Here is a 14434-nt window from a genome sequence, read left to right on the forward strand (position 1 = left end):
AGGCCAGCTTTGAGTGGGCCTATTTCTAGAGGTCCCTACAGAACTGGTCATTGGCCTAATCTTACTCAATGCAAGAAATCAAAAGAATAAAAAAACCTAAGCTAATAGTTTGGCAAGGAAATGGGAAGCATTACATGTTAAGAGACTGAGTCAGTACAAGTGACCTGAAACGTATTCAGAAAGATCCAGGCATCTCTTGGACCTTTCCATTTGGATATAATGAAATATACAACTTTAGGAAGAGAAGAAAGAGAAGCCAAAAGACAAGGACAAAAGAAATGACAGAGTGAGACAGCAGGGAACCCTCACTTGTCCTGAGAGCTACAACAGACAGAAGGGAGCTCAGACAACTGAAATCACAGTCAAAATACCTAGTCTTGGTATGGCATCACAGTTGAAGAAGACATTACCAAGGAAAGAACTGTAATTTGGAAGGAGGCCACAGCCATAACGAAGTACAGGGATGAGACTCTTCACCCAGAGCAGCTTTGTCCTTCCCCAGGCACCCACGAGAGGAGGCAAACTTTGATTACATAGGTTTTTTGCTTTTACATGTGTAGCAAAAAATCAGCGTCTTGAAAGTGAGAAATAATAGAGTAATAATTAAACCAATTCTTGCTTTCTTTTAAAACGCTGGTGACAAAATGCCTCCTGTATGCTGGCATAAATCATAACCAAGTAGAGCATAGCTACCGCAGCCTTTTCTTTGCAGGTTTTTGTTGTTGTTGCTGTTGTTCATATTCTCGACTGCAGTTACTAAACTTTTGCCTAGAAAACTCAATTTACAGAAAAAGCTGCAAATAAACCCGAAGACAAGAACAATTCACTTTTGCTTCTGCAACCACACGCAACTGCTATTCTCATTTTCATAACATCCTCCCAGCATACCTCAAAAGAAAACACTGCCTGAATTTAATATTAAATACCCAACTGGATCATCAGAAAAATACTTTAAAGAAAATTCTTCTACCTCTGTGCATCTTGTTTTGCATCTTGACTTTCACATCTCCCTAACTGAGAAGCTAAGTAACTTTCCTGATGGATAAAGGTTTCCTACAGTTTAGTGTCCACAGTATGGCAAAGAAGTACCATCCTACAATCTTGCTCTTGCAATGATTTTAAGGTCTCTCCCCCTCAGCAAGCATTTGGAAATAGAAATATAATTGCTTCAGTTGTAAACCTTCCGTCTCTTCCCTGCCCTCTTCCTTGGTGTCTTCAGATACTTGTAAATCCTTAGGAAACCTGGCCCTACGTGGGTGCTAAACAGGAGTATGTAGTATTATTATTATAAGTAATATCAAAGGCCAGCAAGTAAATCAAAGCTCAATATCAAAGCCCAAACATAACAGCTTGGAGGATGGGGGAGCTGGACATAAAACAAAGACAAAAATGGACTTTCACAGTCTACCTAACGTGTGATTTACAAGCAGCAAGATGGTGACATTCAACCAAGAAGATTAAACACTGAAACAAAACTAACAGAAACTGAAAAGAAGAAGTGGTCAGAACTACGACATAAGTTATATGGCAATGATTCAAGAGAAGCTCAAGGAACCTGTATATAAAATTACTGCACGGAGGTTAAAAACAAAGCAAATGAGACCCTCTGGTTTTGTAACCCTACGCTCACTACCTTGTACATAAGTGTACGTCTGACTTTCTCCTGCATTTTTTGAGTGCCAAAAGTGTGACTAAATACCAACACAAATAGTAGCAAATTATACACTGTCAGGGGGTCTAAGCAGTAGAATACAGCCCCAGCTAACACACAACCTCCTCAGACTTTTGCTTTATTATTTTTCCTCATTTATGCATATTTTTGAAGCTAAAAATCTCAAGTAATAACAGAATTGGTTTTAATGCATAAGAAAAATCACTCATTGTAGGTATGCTCATGACACTTACAGCAATCCCGTGTATAACACCTTTCCAACATGAAACGATACCTTGGAAAAGCAGGTCTAAGTACTCTTAAGTCATCTTGAGAACTACTGCAGGAAGTAGAAATATGAAAGATTTCTTTCTTTCCTGCACAGTGAATAGTATACAGTATAGCCTACTCAACCTTTTCACACTTTTATTTCAAGGAGGAAGTGAAACTAAATCATAATGCCAAAAATAATTATAACTTCACATCCTTTGGCTAAACCTACAGGTGCTATAGAAACATACTGACACTACTATTTCAACAAGCATTTGCATTGTGCATAGGCAATTACTGACCAGGAGAGCAAGTCAAAAAGTTAAATGAGAGGAGTAAATCATCAATGGCTACCCCAAGTTACTGCCTTTTTCAAGACCTCACAGGCTCTGCTCTTCCATGTGTTACTAAGCCTTTAAAGATCCTCTTATTTATGCCTTCCATTAATTTGTAAAGTGAAGTAGCTAAATGGAGTTGGACATACAAAGGCCAGTCCTTGGAGACGGAATCTAACTTACAGAAAGTAGAATTCCGGCACTGGTAATTCAAAGAGAATAAATATGGGGGTAACAAGCACAGAAAGCAGAAACTTTCTAAAGATACAAAAACTGACAGTAATTAATAAATAATTATTTAAATTAATAATAAAAGGCTGAACACAAACTAGAAATAAGCTATAGAACAATTATTTGTGAAGACGACCTTCCCCCCCCCCCTTTTTTTTTTGGTATCAATAAGGCACCAGGGGAGATTCAGGCTGGCTGTTAGGAAATATTACTTCTCCAAAAGAGTGGTCAGGCACTGGAATGGGCTGCTGAGGCAGGTGCTGCAGTCACTGACTCTGGAGTTGTTCAAGGAACCTTTAGATACTGTGTTGAGGGACATGGTTTAGTGAGAACTATTTGTGATAGGACTGGATGATCTTGTAGGTCTTTTCCAACCTTGGTGATTCTATGACTCTATGATCCTCTCTTATCATAATAAAAGAACCACCCAGGTACCCTCTTCAGCAGCACAAGCCTTTCAGATTTTCCTTCACTGCAAGAAAGGAAAAAGCAAGTTCACAGCTGCTCCCCTTCTGCTGACGCACTCAGTTCTCCTCAGGGAGATAGATCATTTGGTGATAGGTGAACAGTTTGACTGTATGATCTTAGAAGTCTTTTCCAACCTTGGTGATTCTATGATGCTGAGGAGCACAGGCTTTCTCCCAAATGAAACAAAAGCCTGAATAAAATACCTGTGCTTTCTGAGATGTCACAACAAAATAACTTACAACATGGAAAGAAAAGCAATTACACATTTTGTTTTCTTTGTTTTGGCTTTGATGAAGACAGCACTGCACTGTTGCTGTCCTGTTAAGTAAATTAAAAATTCAATCCTGAATTCATTACTCAAAAATTCATGCTTTTTTCTTCAAAACTTCCTTTGCAACGTGGAACAAATGCAGAAGCTCTCCAACTTCAACCAGTATCAAGTGATAAGAGTTATTAGTGCTGAATTACCATTTCAGTTATCCTGCAACTATTCCTACAGCTAGAAATCCACGGAGATATGCTCTCTGCAGGGGCAAAAGTATCATTTCTAATTGCTATCCACTTGGCCTCCTAACCAAAGTTACACCTTGCAGCTGGCAGCACAAAGTGCTGTAGGTGGAAACACAAGTTGGACCTGGCCAGGTCCCACCTGCGGTTCCACTGAGCCCAGGCAACACCAGGGGATGCAGCAGGAGGTACTGAAGGGACTGAAACACTGCAAGATGCTGCAGAAGCACGGGGAAGTAGAGGCACCATGCTTTGATTCATCATCTTTAGTTACGACTTTCCTGCCATACCCTAATGCCTGACTCTTGTCCTACGCATTGTATAAACATCCCTATCCAACATGTTTCTACACCCTGCATGCATAATAATATACTCCTATTACACAGTTGTAATAACAAAATTTCACCCTTCATGCCAGTTACTTTTTTTTTTTTTTTTTTTTTTTGCTGATACTTCTACTGGAATCCCCTAAGGATGGTAAAAAGACAGACAAAGACTTTGTGTGTTACTCCAGCTTTCACTTAACCTTTTTGAAATCAGTGACTCAGCAGCAGGATTAACTTTCCTCAGCAGAAAGGCGGGGTCCTTGAGAAATTTCAGCCACCCCATACTAAGGGAGTTGTGGTGCTGGTAAGCCAGAGAAAGAAGCAAAAATTAACGCTGCTTGTTGGCAAGCCCTGCCAAGGTCACCCTCTGGGAAGCAGAACAGCAAGGCAGTGTAGGCTCATGGTATCCTGAGGGCTCTCAAGAGCAGGACAGTTCACACGGGGTAGTCAAGAAAAGGGAAACAGGAGGCTCAGTGCCTCCAGACGCAGGCATACCTGCCTGGCTTTGCACACTGGTAGTGGCACCAAGCAAGTCTGGCCAGGAGGCAGCACCACTGCATCCCAGCACTGCTCTTCCCTTGCACCCACACTTAATCCATGCCACTGCCATGTCCCAGAGTAGGAGCGCACCAGTGCCATTCTGGCTGCTTCCAACCCCCATACAGACCCAGGTCCAGCAGCAGACCCGGCTTGTCCAACAGCCCTCCACTGCCCCCACTGAGCAGCAGCAGCAGCAAAGCCCTTAGGCCCTGGCTTTGGCACTATAACATCCACTTAAAGCAATGACCCAAATCTAAATTTTAAAAAAGCCTTCGAGCTCCAAATAAAAGTTTAACTTACTTTCACCCACAGTTTTTCCTATCGGATTTGAAGTTGTTTTTAAAATGTCAGGTATAAAACAAAAAGTAATCAAGAAGCCCAGGAGCTCTGCACCAGACATCTCAAACCATTCAGACACAGTTCGTCAGACACGAACATGAAAGATGTTTTTCCAAACTTTCAGCAGAGAAATGATCAAAAGTGGCTGTAATCCAGAAACACGTGCAAGAAAGCTGGTCTCAACCCAGATGCTCTCCCACCTCTCCAGGAGATACAGACCCAACCACTGCAGCTCAACGTAAGGAGCAAGCAGTATCTGATCAGTTTCCAATAGCCCAAAAATAGATGTAGTGATCAGATCTTTTTTAGCCAACGCTCCTTTTGCAGCACTATGGACTTTTCTGCTCAAAATCATTTTGCTGGACATAGGCAGCAGATGGGACTACAGATCCCTGCCCAAACTCCAGTTCAGCACCCATGTAGGGCCAGGTTTCCTAAGGATTACAAGTGTCTGAAGACACCAAGCCCATAATTTGAACACAGCATTGCCTCTGCAGAAAGTCATGAAAAGAAAGAAAAAAAAGGAAGAGAAAAGGAAAATGACTTAAGATATTGTGAGTCAACTGACAAACACGGTAATTGTACATGCACACTCTTTAACTTAAGTGGCCCTGCTTTTGCCAGGGGCTAATAACGCACATACAATTACCACAAATAGCTGATGAACTGTAACTTGTTTGTGCATCTGAAACACTGGGTGTTTCTGGAAATCCTATCGTATGTGGAATTACATGCTCACACACTTTAATTACTTTTTCAACCCTAGTAATACTCGCCTGTTCTCCCCCACTCTTGGGCAGCAGTGATAAGGTCCTGTGACTTATATTACTTCCACGTGCTCCATCACCCGGAGAAGTCCACAAGCACTACCATGAAGCGGCAGCAGCTGCAGCTGAATCTCACAAGCCAAGCAGCCCCCAAATGCTCTCATCGTAGTCGATCTGTCAGAATGAGGAGCCTGCTTCTAAAAAGCGCACTATATCCCCATGGGACAGGCTCCTGCAGACCCTTAAAAGAAACACAGTTGTTTCTTCTGGTCAGGCTATAAGACTGAAAGCTCCTGGAAGTCCCACGCTCTCGTATTAGCAACCAGACTTTCTCATCTAATTACACTTACGAACATACCTCCCTCTGCTTTCATACCAGTTTCTGCCTGGCTGGCTGCTTTCCAGAGCACACCAAGTTTTGTTTCAGCAAAGCCGAGGCAGGATTTCCACTGCCAGGTTAGACACTTACCCTTTAGCTCATAGCCACTACAAGCAGCAAGGCTGGGACCACAAATGCAGGAAAAACAGACTGGAGACGAAAGATACTACACGTTATATATGCTAACGGTCCCCAACGTGTTCCTGTACATTTATACATGATTTTTTCCACTACTAAATCTAAAAATACTGCAATGAGAAAAAAATCTTTTGCCATTTTAAGAACTGACCTCTAGCCAGAAGGACAGGACTAAACACTCACCCAGACATAAGACATATCACATGCAACACCACCAACTCTAGCCAAGTTGCCTTTGGAAGTTTTCACAGTGATTTAAAACCCTAAATAGGTGTCACGCACTTTTTAAGCCCTTTATTATAAACTGTGTCAAGAGGCAGATGTTACTTCATGACTCCAGTTCTATCTAGACTGTCTACTGAGACTCTCTGCAATAGCTGCACCGACACGTCAGCTATCGCAGGATGGACATACGGAGAACAACTGGATGGGCTGACTCACAGCCCTGACACGATTTATTGGATTGATCACAGGTTGTAGCGAATCAAACAGCTTATCAATTTAAACCCATGAGAAGCAGCACCATCCTTCAGACAACAACAAAGCAACTATCAACTAAATTCCTGAGGTAAAATTATTTTCAACTAGCAAGCCGCTTTCAATGTAATATTCCAAACGATGAGGACTATTAACTGCTATGATGAGTCAAAAACCTGCAGATGCCAACGGGTTCCTCATTTTTGGCTTAGGGAGAACTTTTTGGATCTCTTGCAACATAGTATAAATCATATTTACAAACTGAAAGATGGGAGTAGTCTCATATGTCATGCCGTAATGATTTACAGATACTTAATATATTTGCGCTTTTTAAAGTATGTCATTAAGTGTCTCAGTGCTGAGTAAGAAATACAAAGACACAGATAACGTCCCAAAGAGCCTATTTCTCCTTATTTCCATTTTAAGTGGTGGACATACAGAGTAGACATTCTCATTCATCTCCACGTTAGTAGTTTTTCCTGGGTTTTCAGTCTTCCTTTCTCCAACACACCAGCATACAATTAAAAACAAACAAACAGTGAATTTACAGCTGCCTCAACAACTGAAGAAGTGGTACTGTAGGAGGGGTGCTACACAAAGACGTGGGCAGCCTGAGCAGTGTGAGATTAATTTCCACGCATAAAGATCATGTTTTTTGATACATGCATTCTCTGCATAAGGATATGCAATAAGGATGCATGCAAGGAACACATGAATCAAAGAAATACAAATACATCAAACAGCACCTCCAAACCGTCATCACCAATGGAAAGAGGAAAGAAGATTCAAGGTTACTGTTCAGATCACAAAGCAATAGTAGCTTCACTGAAAATTCTGACTTGAAAAAGAATTTGCACTCACTGCATGTACTGCCCTGAGGCTGCCTGCACTCCCCAGGCAGCTCAGCTTGCAGCGACCTGCTGTAAGTCAAGCCAGACCTGCATTTCTTGCCCAGTATCAGCTCATTGCAGTAGATCCAGCTACATAATGGCTCTTGCCAGCAAGGCACATACGATAACTGAGCTGCTTCCCACCAGCATGCAAAACATGTAAAGGGAAGAAATTCAGAAGGAAAATGTAAGGCCTAGTTGATGAGCAGTGTTTAACATTTTGGCATTAGGGACGTAACAAATCAAAATTCACCAAACTGACACACTAGAGGGAAGGGATGCCATCCAGAAGGACCTGGAGAGGCTTGAAGGGTGGGCTCTTGCCAACCTCATGAAATTCAACAAGGCCAAGTCCAAGGTACTGCACCTGGCTCAGGGCAATCCCTAGCACAAACACTGACTAGGAGGAGAATGGCTTGAAAGCAGCCATGAGAAGGATTTGGGGATATTGATTGATGAAAAACTCAACATGAGCCAGCAATGTGCACTTGCAGCCCAGAAGGTCAACTGTATCCAGGATTTCAACAAGAGAAGCGTGACCAGCACTGAGGGAGGTGATGCTACCCCTCTACTCTGCTCTTGTGAGACCCTACCTGGAGTACTGTGTCCAGTTCTGGGGCCCCCAATACAAGAAAAACATGGAGCTGTTGGAGCGGGTCCAGACAAGGGCCACAAAAATGATCAGAAGGCTGGAGCACCTCCCCTATGAGTCAAGGCTCTTCAGCCTGGAGCAAAGGCGGCTCTGGGAGGACCTCATAGTAGCCTTCCAGTTCCTGAAGGGAGGCCTACAGGAAAGCTGGGGAGGGATTTTTTTATAAGAACACACAGTGACAGGACAAACGGAAATGGTTTTAAACTGGAAGAGAGTAGATTCACACTAGATGCTAAGAAGAAATTCTTTACTGTAAGAGTGGTGAGACACTGGAACAGGTTGCAGATGCCCCCTCCCTGGAAGCATTCAAGGTCAGACTTTGAGCAACCTGGTCTAGTGGGAGGTGTCTCTGCCTATAGCGTGGGGCTGGAACAAGATAATCTTAAAGGTCCCTTCCAACCCAAACCATTCTATAAAATACAAAGGCTAACAGGTGTGGGGAATGAGGGATGTTAGTAGTCATACACAGCTGCAGAGGACTGAAAATTGAAGGGAGGCAAAGCACACAGATGGTAAGGAGGGGTGGGAAAAAAAGACACCATCACAGAGGCCCCGACATCCCTTCTTCTGAACCATCAGTAATCAAGAACTCCTCCTGGTACACCTGTGAGAGAACCAAAAGCACCAGAACTGCTCTCAGCCCTAACGTGCTGCCCTCAGGCAACCTGGGGGTGGATGTAGTGGCGGGAACAACACAAAATGGAGGAAAGAGCACAGCAAAGCCCAGTAGCACAGACAGAATGCAATAGCTGCAGCTGTTTCCATTATTTAATCACAGCTCAAAAAACCTGAAGTGATTTGGAAAAGTTTTACACTGATAGATTAAAGTCTTTTTGCTACGTAAAGTCCCCATGTTAACAATTAAGTATGCTTATGTCTCATCAGTTAAAGCTTTCAACGGATTTTAACAGAAAATCATAAGGTGTCTCTAAATCAAAAAATACAAGTTAAAAATTCTGTTACTGAAAAAGCTGGTAGAGAAAAAGGGTTTTTTTTTTTTTCTGTCAAGTTACCAGAATACACTGACTTTCAAGTGCTATTTGTAATACAGTACAGCCTGAGGCCCCCAAGTGAACTCAGTGCTATATTACGCCACATTTGATTTTGATTTTCTATCTAAGAGCTTATTTAAAAAAAAAATCCTTTACCATTCTGTATCTTGAACTCCCAAGCAAAATAAAGCACTAGTATAAAAGAAAGAACAGAAGTACAAAGCAGTTCAGCAGGCAGGGAGCAAGCACTGAAGACCCAGGGCCAATTTCTTCCACCTTTTGCTTAGCTTCCCCATAGCATTCCCTGCATTGATCAATACATGAATGTACTCACTTTTTAAATTGCTAAAAAAAATAATAATAAAGTAAAGGCAATTTAATACTGGAAATTCCCTTCTGAAAGGAGACCGTGCTATCTGCCACCTCAGGGGAACCACAGCCACCTCAGCAAGGGTGGGCTTGCTGTTACTCTCCACACAGACCAGGCATTTCAACAACTGCGCTCTGCATGCCAAACACTGCCTAAAAATCCCAAATCACCTCAACCTCTTCCTTCAGAAATAAAGCCACTAACCTGATTTCCAGCTCTCCATCGCTCAGCAACAGCAGAGGTACCAGTTTCACTTGGAGGCCCAGGGAACACTGGTCCTTCCTCAGGCTCCCTCCCACAGCTGAAGTAACTGACCTCACGCCGCCCTCCTCCCAGCTGCAGTGGGCCATCAGGCAGGGCCGGCCCACCCCTCCCAGGGCACACAGCCACTGCAGGACTGCCCTGAGGACGTGCCTGCAGTGCCTTCAGATCGAAGGAAAAGCCCACTATGGAGAATACCCATGAATGTGATCCAGGAAAAAGTTATCTGAAGGAGAATGTAAGCTAAAATCACAAAATATTAGAGTTAAGTGGTTTCATTAGTTGCACAATGTTGTATATGAACGGAAAAAGTCAGTAATTTAAGAGCCTAAATTAGGCTTAATTTACAATTATGAGTATGCATTTACCACCTGATCATTAGACATTAAATTTTTCAACCAGCAGTAATCTGTTATTTTCAGACCATTTTTTTTCTTCTCCAGTTAATAAATACAAAGATTGAAACACATTAACCCTGAAGTTGTCCAAGCACTGCAATACAGTTTCTGATAATAAAGCTATCTGGGGATATAAAATACACTCACATCAGAGAATCTGAATGACAGTTTTTAAAAATGAATTAATGGACTTTGAGATAATCCAGTTAAGTGAGAAGACAGGTTGAAAACGAGTAGTGAGTATAATGATCTAAAAAAAAAAACAAAAACACCCACCAACAAAAGACAATGTCTTCAGCTTTATTTACAAGAAAAGAAAAAAAAAAGAGGTGAAAATTTATTTTGGAATGTTTCCAAACTCTTCTAAATTTAAAACTAACTAACTAAGTACAGCTGACTTTATTTACTTACTTTCTCTGCCTGCATCACCACTTGGGTTTTTATCATTTCCTGCCTCCATTCATACAATTTATTGCTTTCAGTTTGTCCCTCAGCCCCAGTGACTTTAAAACCTTAAGGACTGAGCTTTCATCCTTCCAGAGAATAATACAATGTAACTGCCATAATTATGTCACTTTGACACAGTAAATGTCTGAATCCCATTTATATTTAGCATCCTGTTTTTTCAGAAACTCCTCTTGGCCTCACTCCACCCTGACTCTAATCTCATGTCCATCATCCAATTACTGCCCACTCATGCATTCCTCACCATCCCATCCTCATGATCACGCAGCTGGGGTTGCCCTTCAGCCTGTGCTGCCTCATCTGTCTGGAATTCCCTTTCTCCAGCCTGCTTCTCTTTTCAATTCTCACCTTTATGTGTGAGTTCACAGTCACCACTAAATTCCATGAACCTTTTCTTTTTCCATTATGGTGTTTCTATCCTATTCTTAATGAGATTATCACTGACTACAATAAACTTTTCCCCTTTTGCTTTTCATTTCTATTTTCCTTTATCCCATTGCTAATATATTTCTTTCTTTTTTCTTTTTTTCTTTTTTTTTCTTTTTTTTTTTTTTTTTTTGCCTCCAAGGTAGTTTTTGCACATCTCTTTATATTACACTTATATTAAACTGATGTCCACGTTTTGCAAGACTGTATACCATACCAAATTCAGTAATCTCAAACATATTCCCCTAACACTGAATCACTTACTCTGCTATCCTACAACAACGGTAGGACAATGATACTCTTAATACACTGTATTGCTCCATTCTTACTCTTCTGCTGCTGAGCCCAAATGAGAAGAGTACTGAATTCTGCCAAGTTGTCCTTGCTACTTAGACAGCTCCCTACTTTTACCAAAAATAAAAAAATCTAAAGAATTTGCAGAAACCACCTTCACACTTTTTTTCCCAAGAACAACTACTTTCTGTAAAGAACAGAGATCCCATAGTAAGCAAACAAGGGCAGCTAGATACAAAGCAGAACGAAGAAAAGCTTGCAGTCAGTCTCAGTGGCATACAAGGTGAATTTCTGACTGGAAAAGAAAGGAAGATGTTCTTTGCTAAACTTCACTACGCAACTTATTTAGAATGCAATGTTTACAGTTTTCTATAGAGTGCTTGAGATAAGAGATGAACCTTCCCTGGCTACTTTCATGCTTATTAGAAATTCTTTTTACATATAGTTTGCTGAACTCTGCACTCAAAAGAAAGAACCACTCCTTCATTTTAGCTGTTGCCCCTTCTGTTTCATAAAACCAAGACTGAAGCAACTAAGTGTCTTCTCTATAATATTGCTAGAATATAATCAAATTTGGTATTTGTCTTTAGAAGACTGAATAACCTTTCAAAATCAAGCAGCTTTTCATCAGTGCATATTGAATTGGCACATTAGTGAATAAAATGAAAAATGCTGAATTCATTTCTTCTATACCTCCTAAACCTTCAGAGTGCAAAGACAGCTCGGTGCTTTTTTGGTCATTTTCCTCTTTTTATTTGAAGTGACTCCTGTAGCTGTGAGCTTAATTGGCATCACTTAAAGTAGTCAGGGAAATTTCATACAGCTAAAGTGAACATGTTATTATTGTATCTGATTGAGATCTAAATAAATTCCACATTCAGTCCAATGAAGTAAGAGAGGCAAGATTTGAATGTGTACTGGGAGAGGAAGGAAAACAGCATTCTAAATACTAGTAAAGTAATAGAAACAGACTCCCTTCCCTGTGACCCCTTGCTATATTTCACACAACAGTAATTTTCTGGCTAATTTTCCTTAGGCTAATTAAGCCTCAGATAGCTACCAGATAAATAAAACTTACTTCTCCATGGAATATTCTCTTAATTTATAGGATGTGTTAGAAAAACAGAGTTACATGACATACAAATTCTAAAGTCAAAGAGCATGGCTATGAATTCAAATCAGCAATATTTCTTCATACTTGCTTATTAGTGATATGTTGTTTTGTTTTCTTTATTTTAATCAAAACACCATTTGCCTTTTGTAGGTCCTCACAACGTAAAGAAAACAAAAATATTCATTAAGGGTCTTCCACAAATTAAACATTACCATAGGAATATACGAGAAGTATCATGGTTTCGCAGACAGAATTCTTCAAAATGCCCTCTTAGGGTCTATCAAATGCTTGTATGATTTCCTGCGCACTGCTCTGTCTGCACTGAAGTCAAAGTTAGCGAAGGCATTCATGTCCTGCAAAAGGCCTCTGCTGTAACTTGGGATAAATGTACGAACACATCAGCCTGTAAGGCACACTGAGTGTAGAAGGATGGGGATGGTCAGATATACCGATGACATCTCCCAAGCATCTCCTTGGGAGCTGGTAACCAGCTGGTAACCAGCTGGAGATGGTAAACTTAACAAAAAAGCAGGGAAAACACATGGTTGGCATCTGTCCCAGTGGTGTAATTGCTGTATTTTAATCAAACCAGGAACTTCAATCTTTCAAACGCTACGTATCTTTTTCACTACTGCATTATTACCAAAGGTAAGGAAGCCACAAAACTACAGAATGAGTACAATGAAATTGAAACCCTAAATAACTGCACTGTTTGCTAAGTCCTAAAACCACTGCATGCTTCAAGTGTAAACACACTGCTTTCAGCTGCAGATGTATCTTCATACTAAAAATCAAAATGTTTCATCTATCTTAAATATTCTTAACTTTGTATTTGCTCCTTGCATTACAAGAAATAGCAGTTGCATGTAGAAAATTCAGCACTGCCTCTTTATCAAAGTTCCCCAAAGAGTTCAAGCTACTGTCCATTTGTACCCATGATTTCTAACCTATAACATGCAAGGAAATGAGAACTCATCTAGGAGTAGTCTATCTATATAATTTGCACAGACACTCTCTTTTTCCCATGGAAGACCATACAAAAGCTTTGTTCACCCTAATTTCAATTCAAATTGCTGGTCAAGTTTTGAAAACACATCTCTATATATTCCAGGTTCTTGAGTAGACAAAGAGACTGCTGCAAAAAGAATATAAACTGTAATGGGTAAGAGAAAAAAACTGTGACCCAACACCTTGCAAAACAGTTTACATGGATTGAATTCCTCTATTGTGTAACAGCTAAATGAGTTAGCAGGAATGTTATTCTACATTACACTGTACTACTTACCATGCTCTTTCTCCCTGTCTGAGCCACACTTTCAAAATGACATTGAACAGAGTGCCTCCAGGACTGTCAAATGCTGGGGAAGGATGGCATAGCCTAGAGGAATCTAGAGGAACAGGCAGGAACTGAGAGCACAACTCACATCTCCTGACCCCAGACTTCCTTGAAACTTTTATTACCTCACTTTCTCCCTTCACACTGCCTCACTTTCTCCAATGACAGCATTATTTTATTGTACGCTGTAAAACATTCTGATGATAATTATTATATTACTAGACTACTTACGTCACCATTCCTTTTATTAACCTACCTCATTTTCACATACATTAAAGCGGACTGGAAGAATTTGCTTTATGTTTGCATCCCCAACAGTAGTTTACAGGATCTAATGAGGCTGCAAGAATACATACAAGGAAAGAATTGGTCCAAAATGTTTGAACTGGCTCCTATGAGATATTATTAAAATTTCTATTTGCATTTTTTCCAGTATGGAGCTTAAACTGAGCTGAAAAGTTGCATAAGCTTGATTAATCTATTAACCTAGCCAGTCCTCCTTAAATCGCTTCTTCAATTCATCTGATGTTAGCAGTTCTGGCTTTTTTTACATGTACCTAATCCCCAACAATTAGATAAGGAATGTTAGATTAGGGACACTGTGAAGGAAAAGCCATTAAAAAGGTCTTTGTTTTCAGACAGAGAAGGTAAAAGCATTCCTTGATGCAATAAAAAGTGAGTATTTACATACTATGCCTTAATTAAGATTTTTTTCTTTATTTCTATTGGCTTCCCTGGAAGAGCCATAAACATTTAGTAAAATAATCTCAATTTATACTGCTTTGTTCTATGCCTTCAAGTACCGTAC

The 14434-nt window shown here is 40.6% G+C and overlaps 1 protein-coding gene across 8 annotated transcripts in view; it reads right to left on the reverse strand.

Annotated features, from left to right (window-relative positions):
- NR3C2 (nuclear receptor subfamily 3 group C member 2) overlaps positions 1-14434 on the reverse strand; it is a 201974-nt gene that overhangs the window by 125557 nt on the left and 61983 nt on the right. For 2 of the 8 annotated variants that reach the window (XM_046939847.1, XM_025149460.3), the window contains one exon: positions 9537-13678. The exons of 4 other annotated variants lie outside the window; for them this stretch is intronic. In XM_046939847.1, the coding sequence (XP_046795803.1) occupies positions 9537-9682 (146 nt within the window). In that variant the 5' untranslated portion in view covers positions 9683-13678. Of the gene's footprint in view, positions 1-9536; positions 13679-13882; positions 13967-14434 lie in introns of all 8 variants that reach the window. 2 more of the 8 variants (XM_040698667.2, XM_046939848.1) reach the window with 1 other exon arrangement.

Source organism: Gallus gallus, chromosome 4, assembly GCF_016699485.2.
Source record: "Gallus gallus isolate bGalGal1 chromosome 4, bGalGal1.mat.broiler.GRCg7b, whole genome shotgun sequence".
NCBI lineage: Eukaryota > Metazoa > Chordata > Aves > Galliformes > Phasianidae > Gallus > Gallus gallus.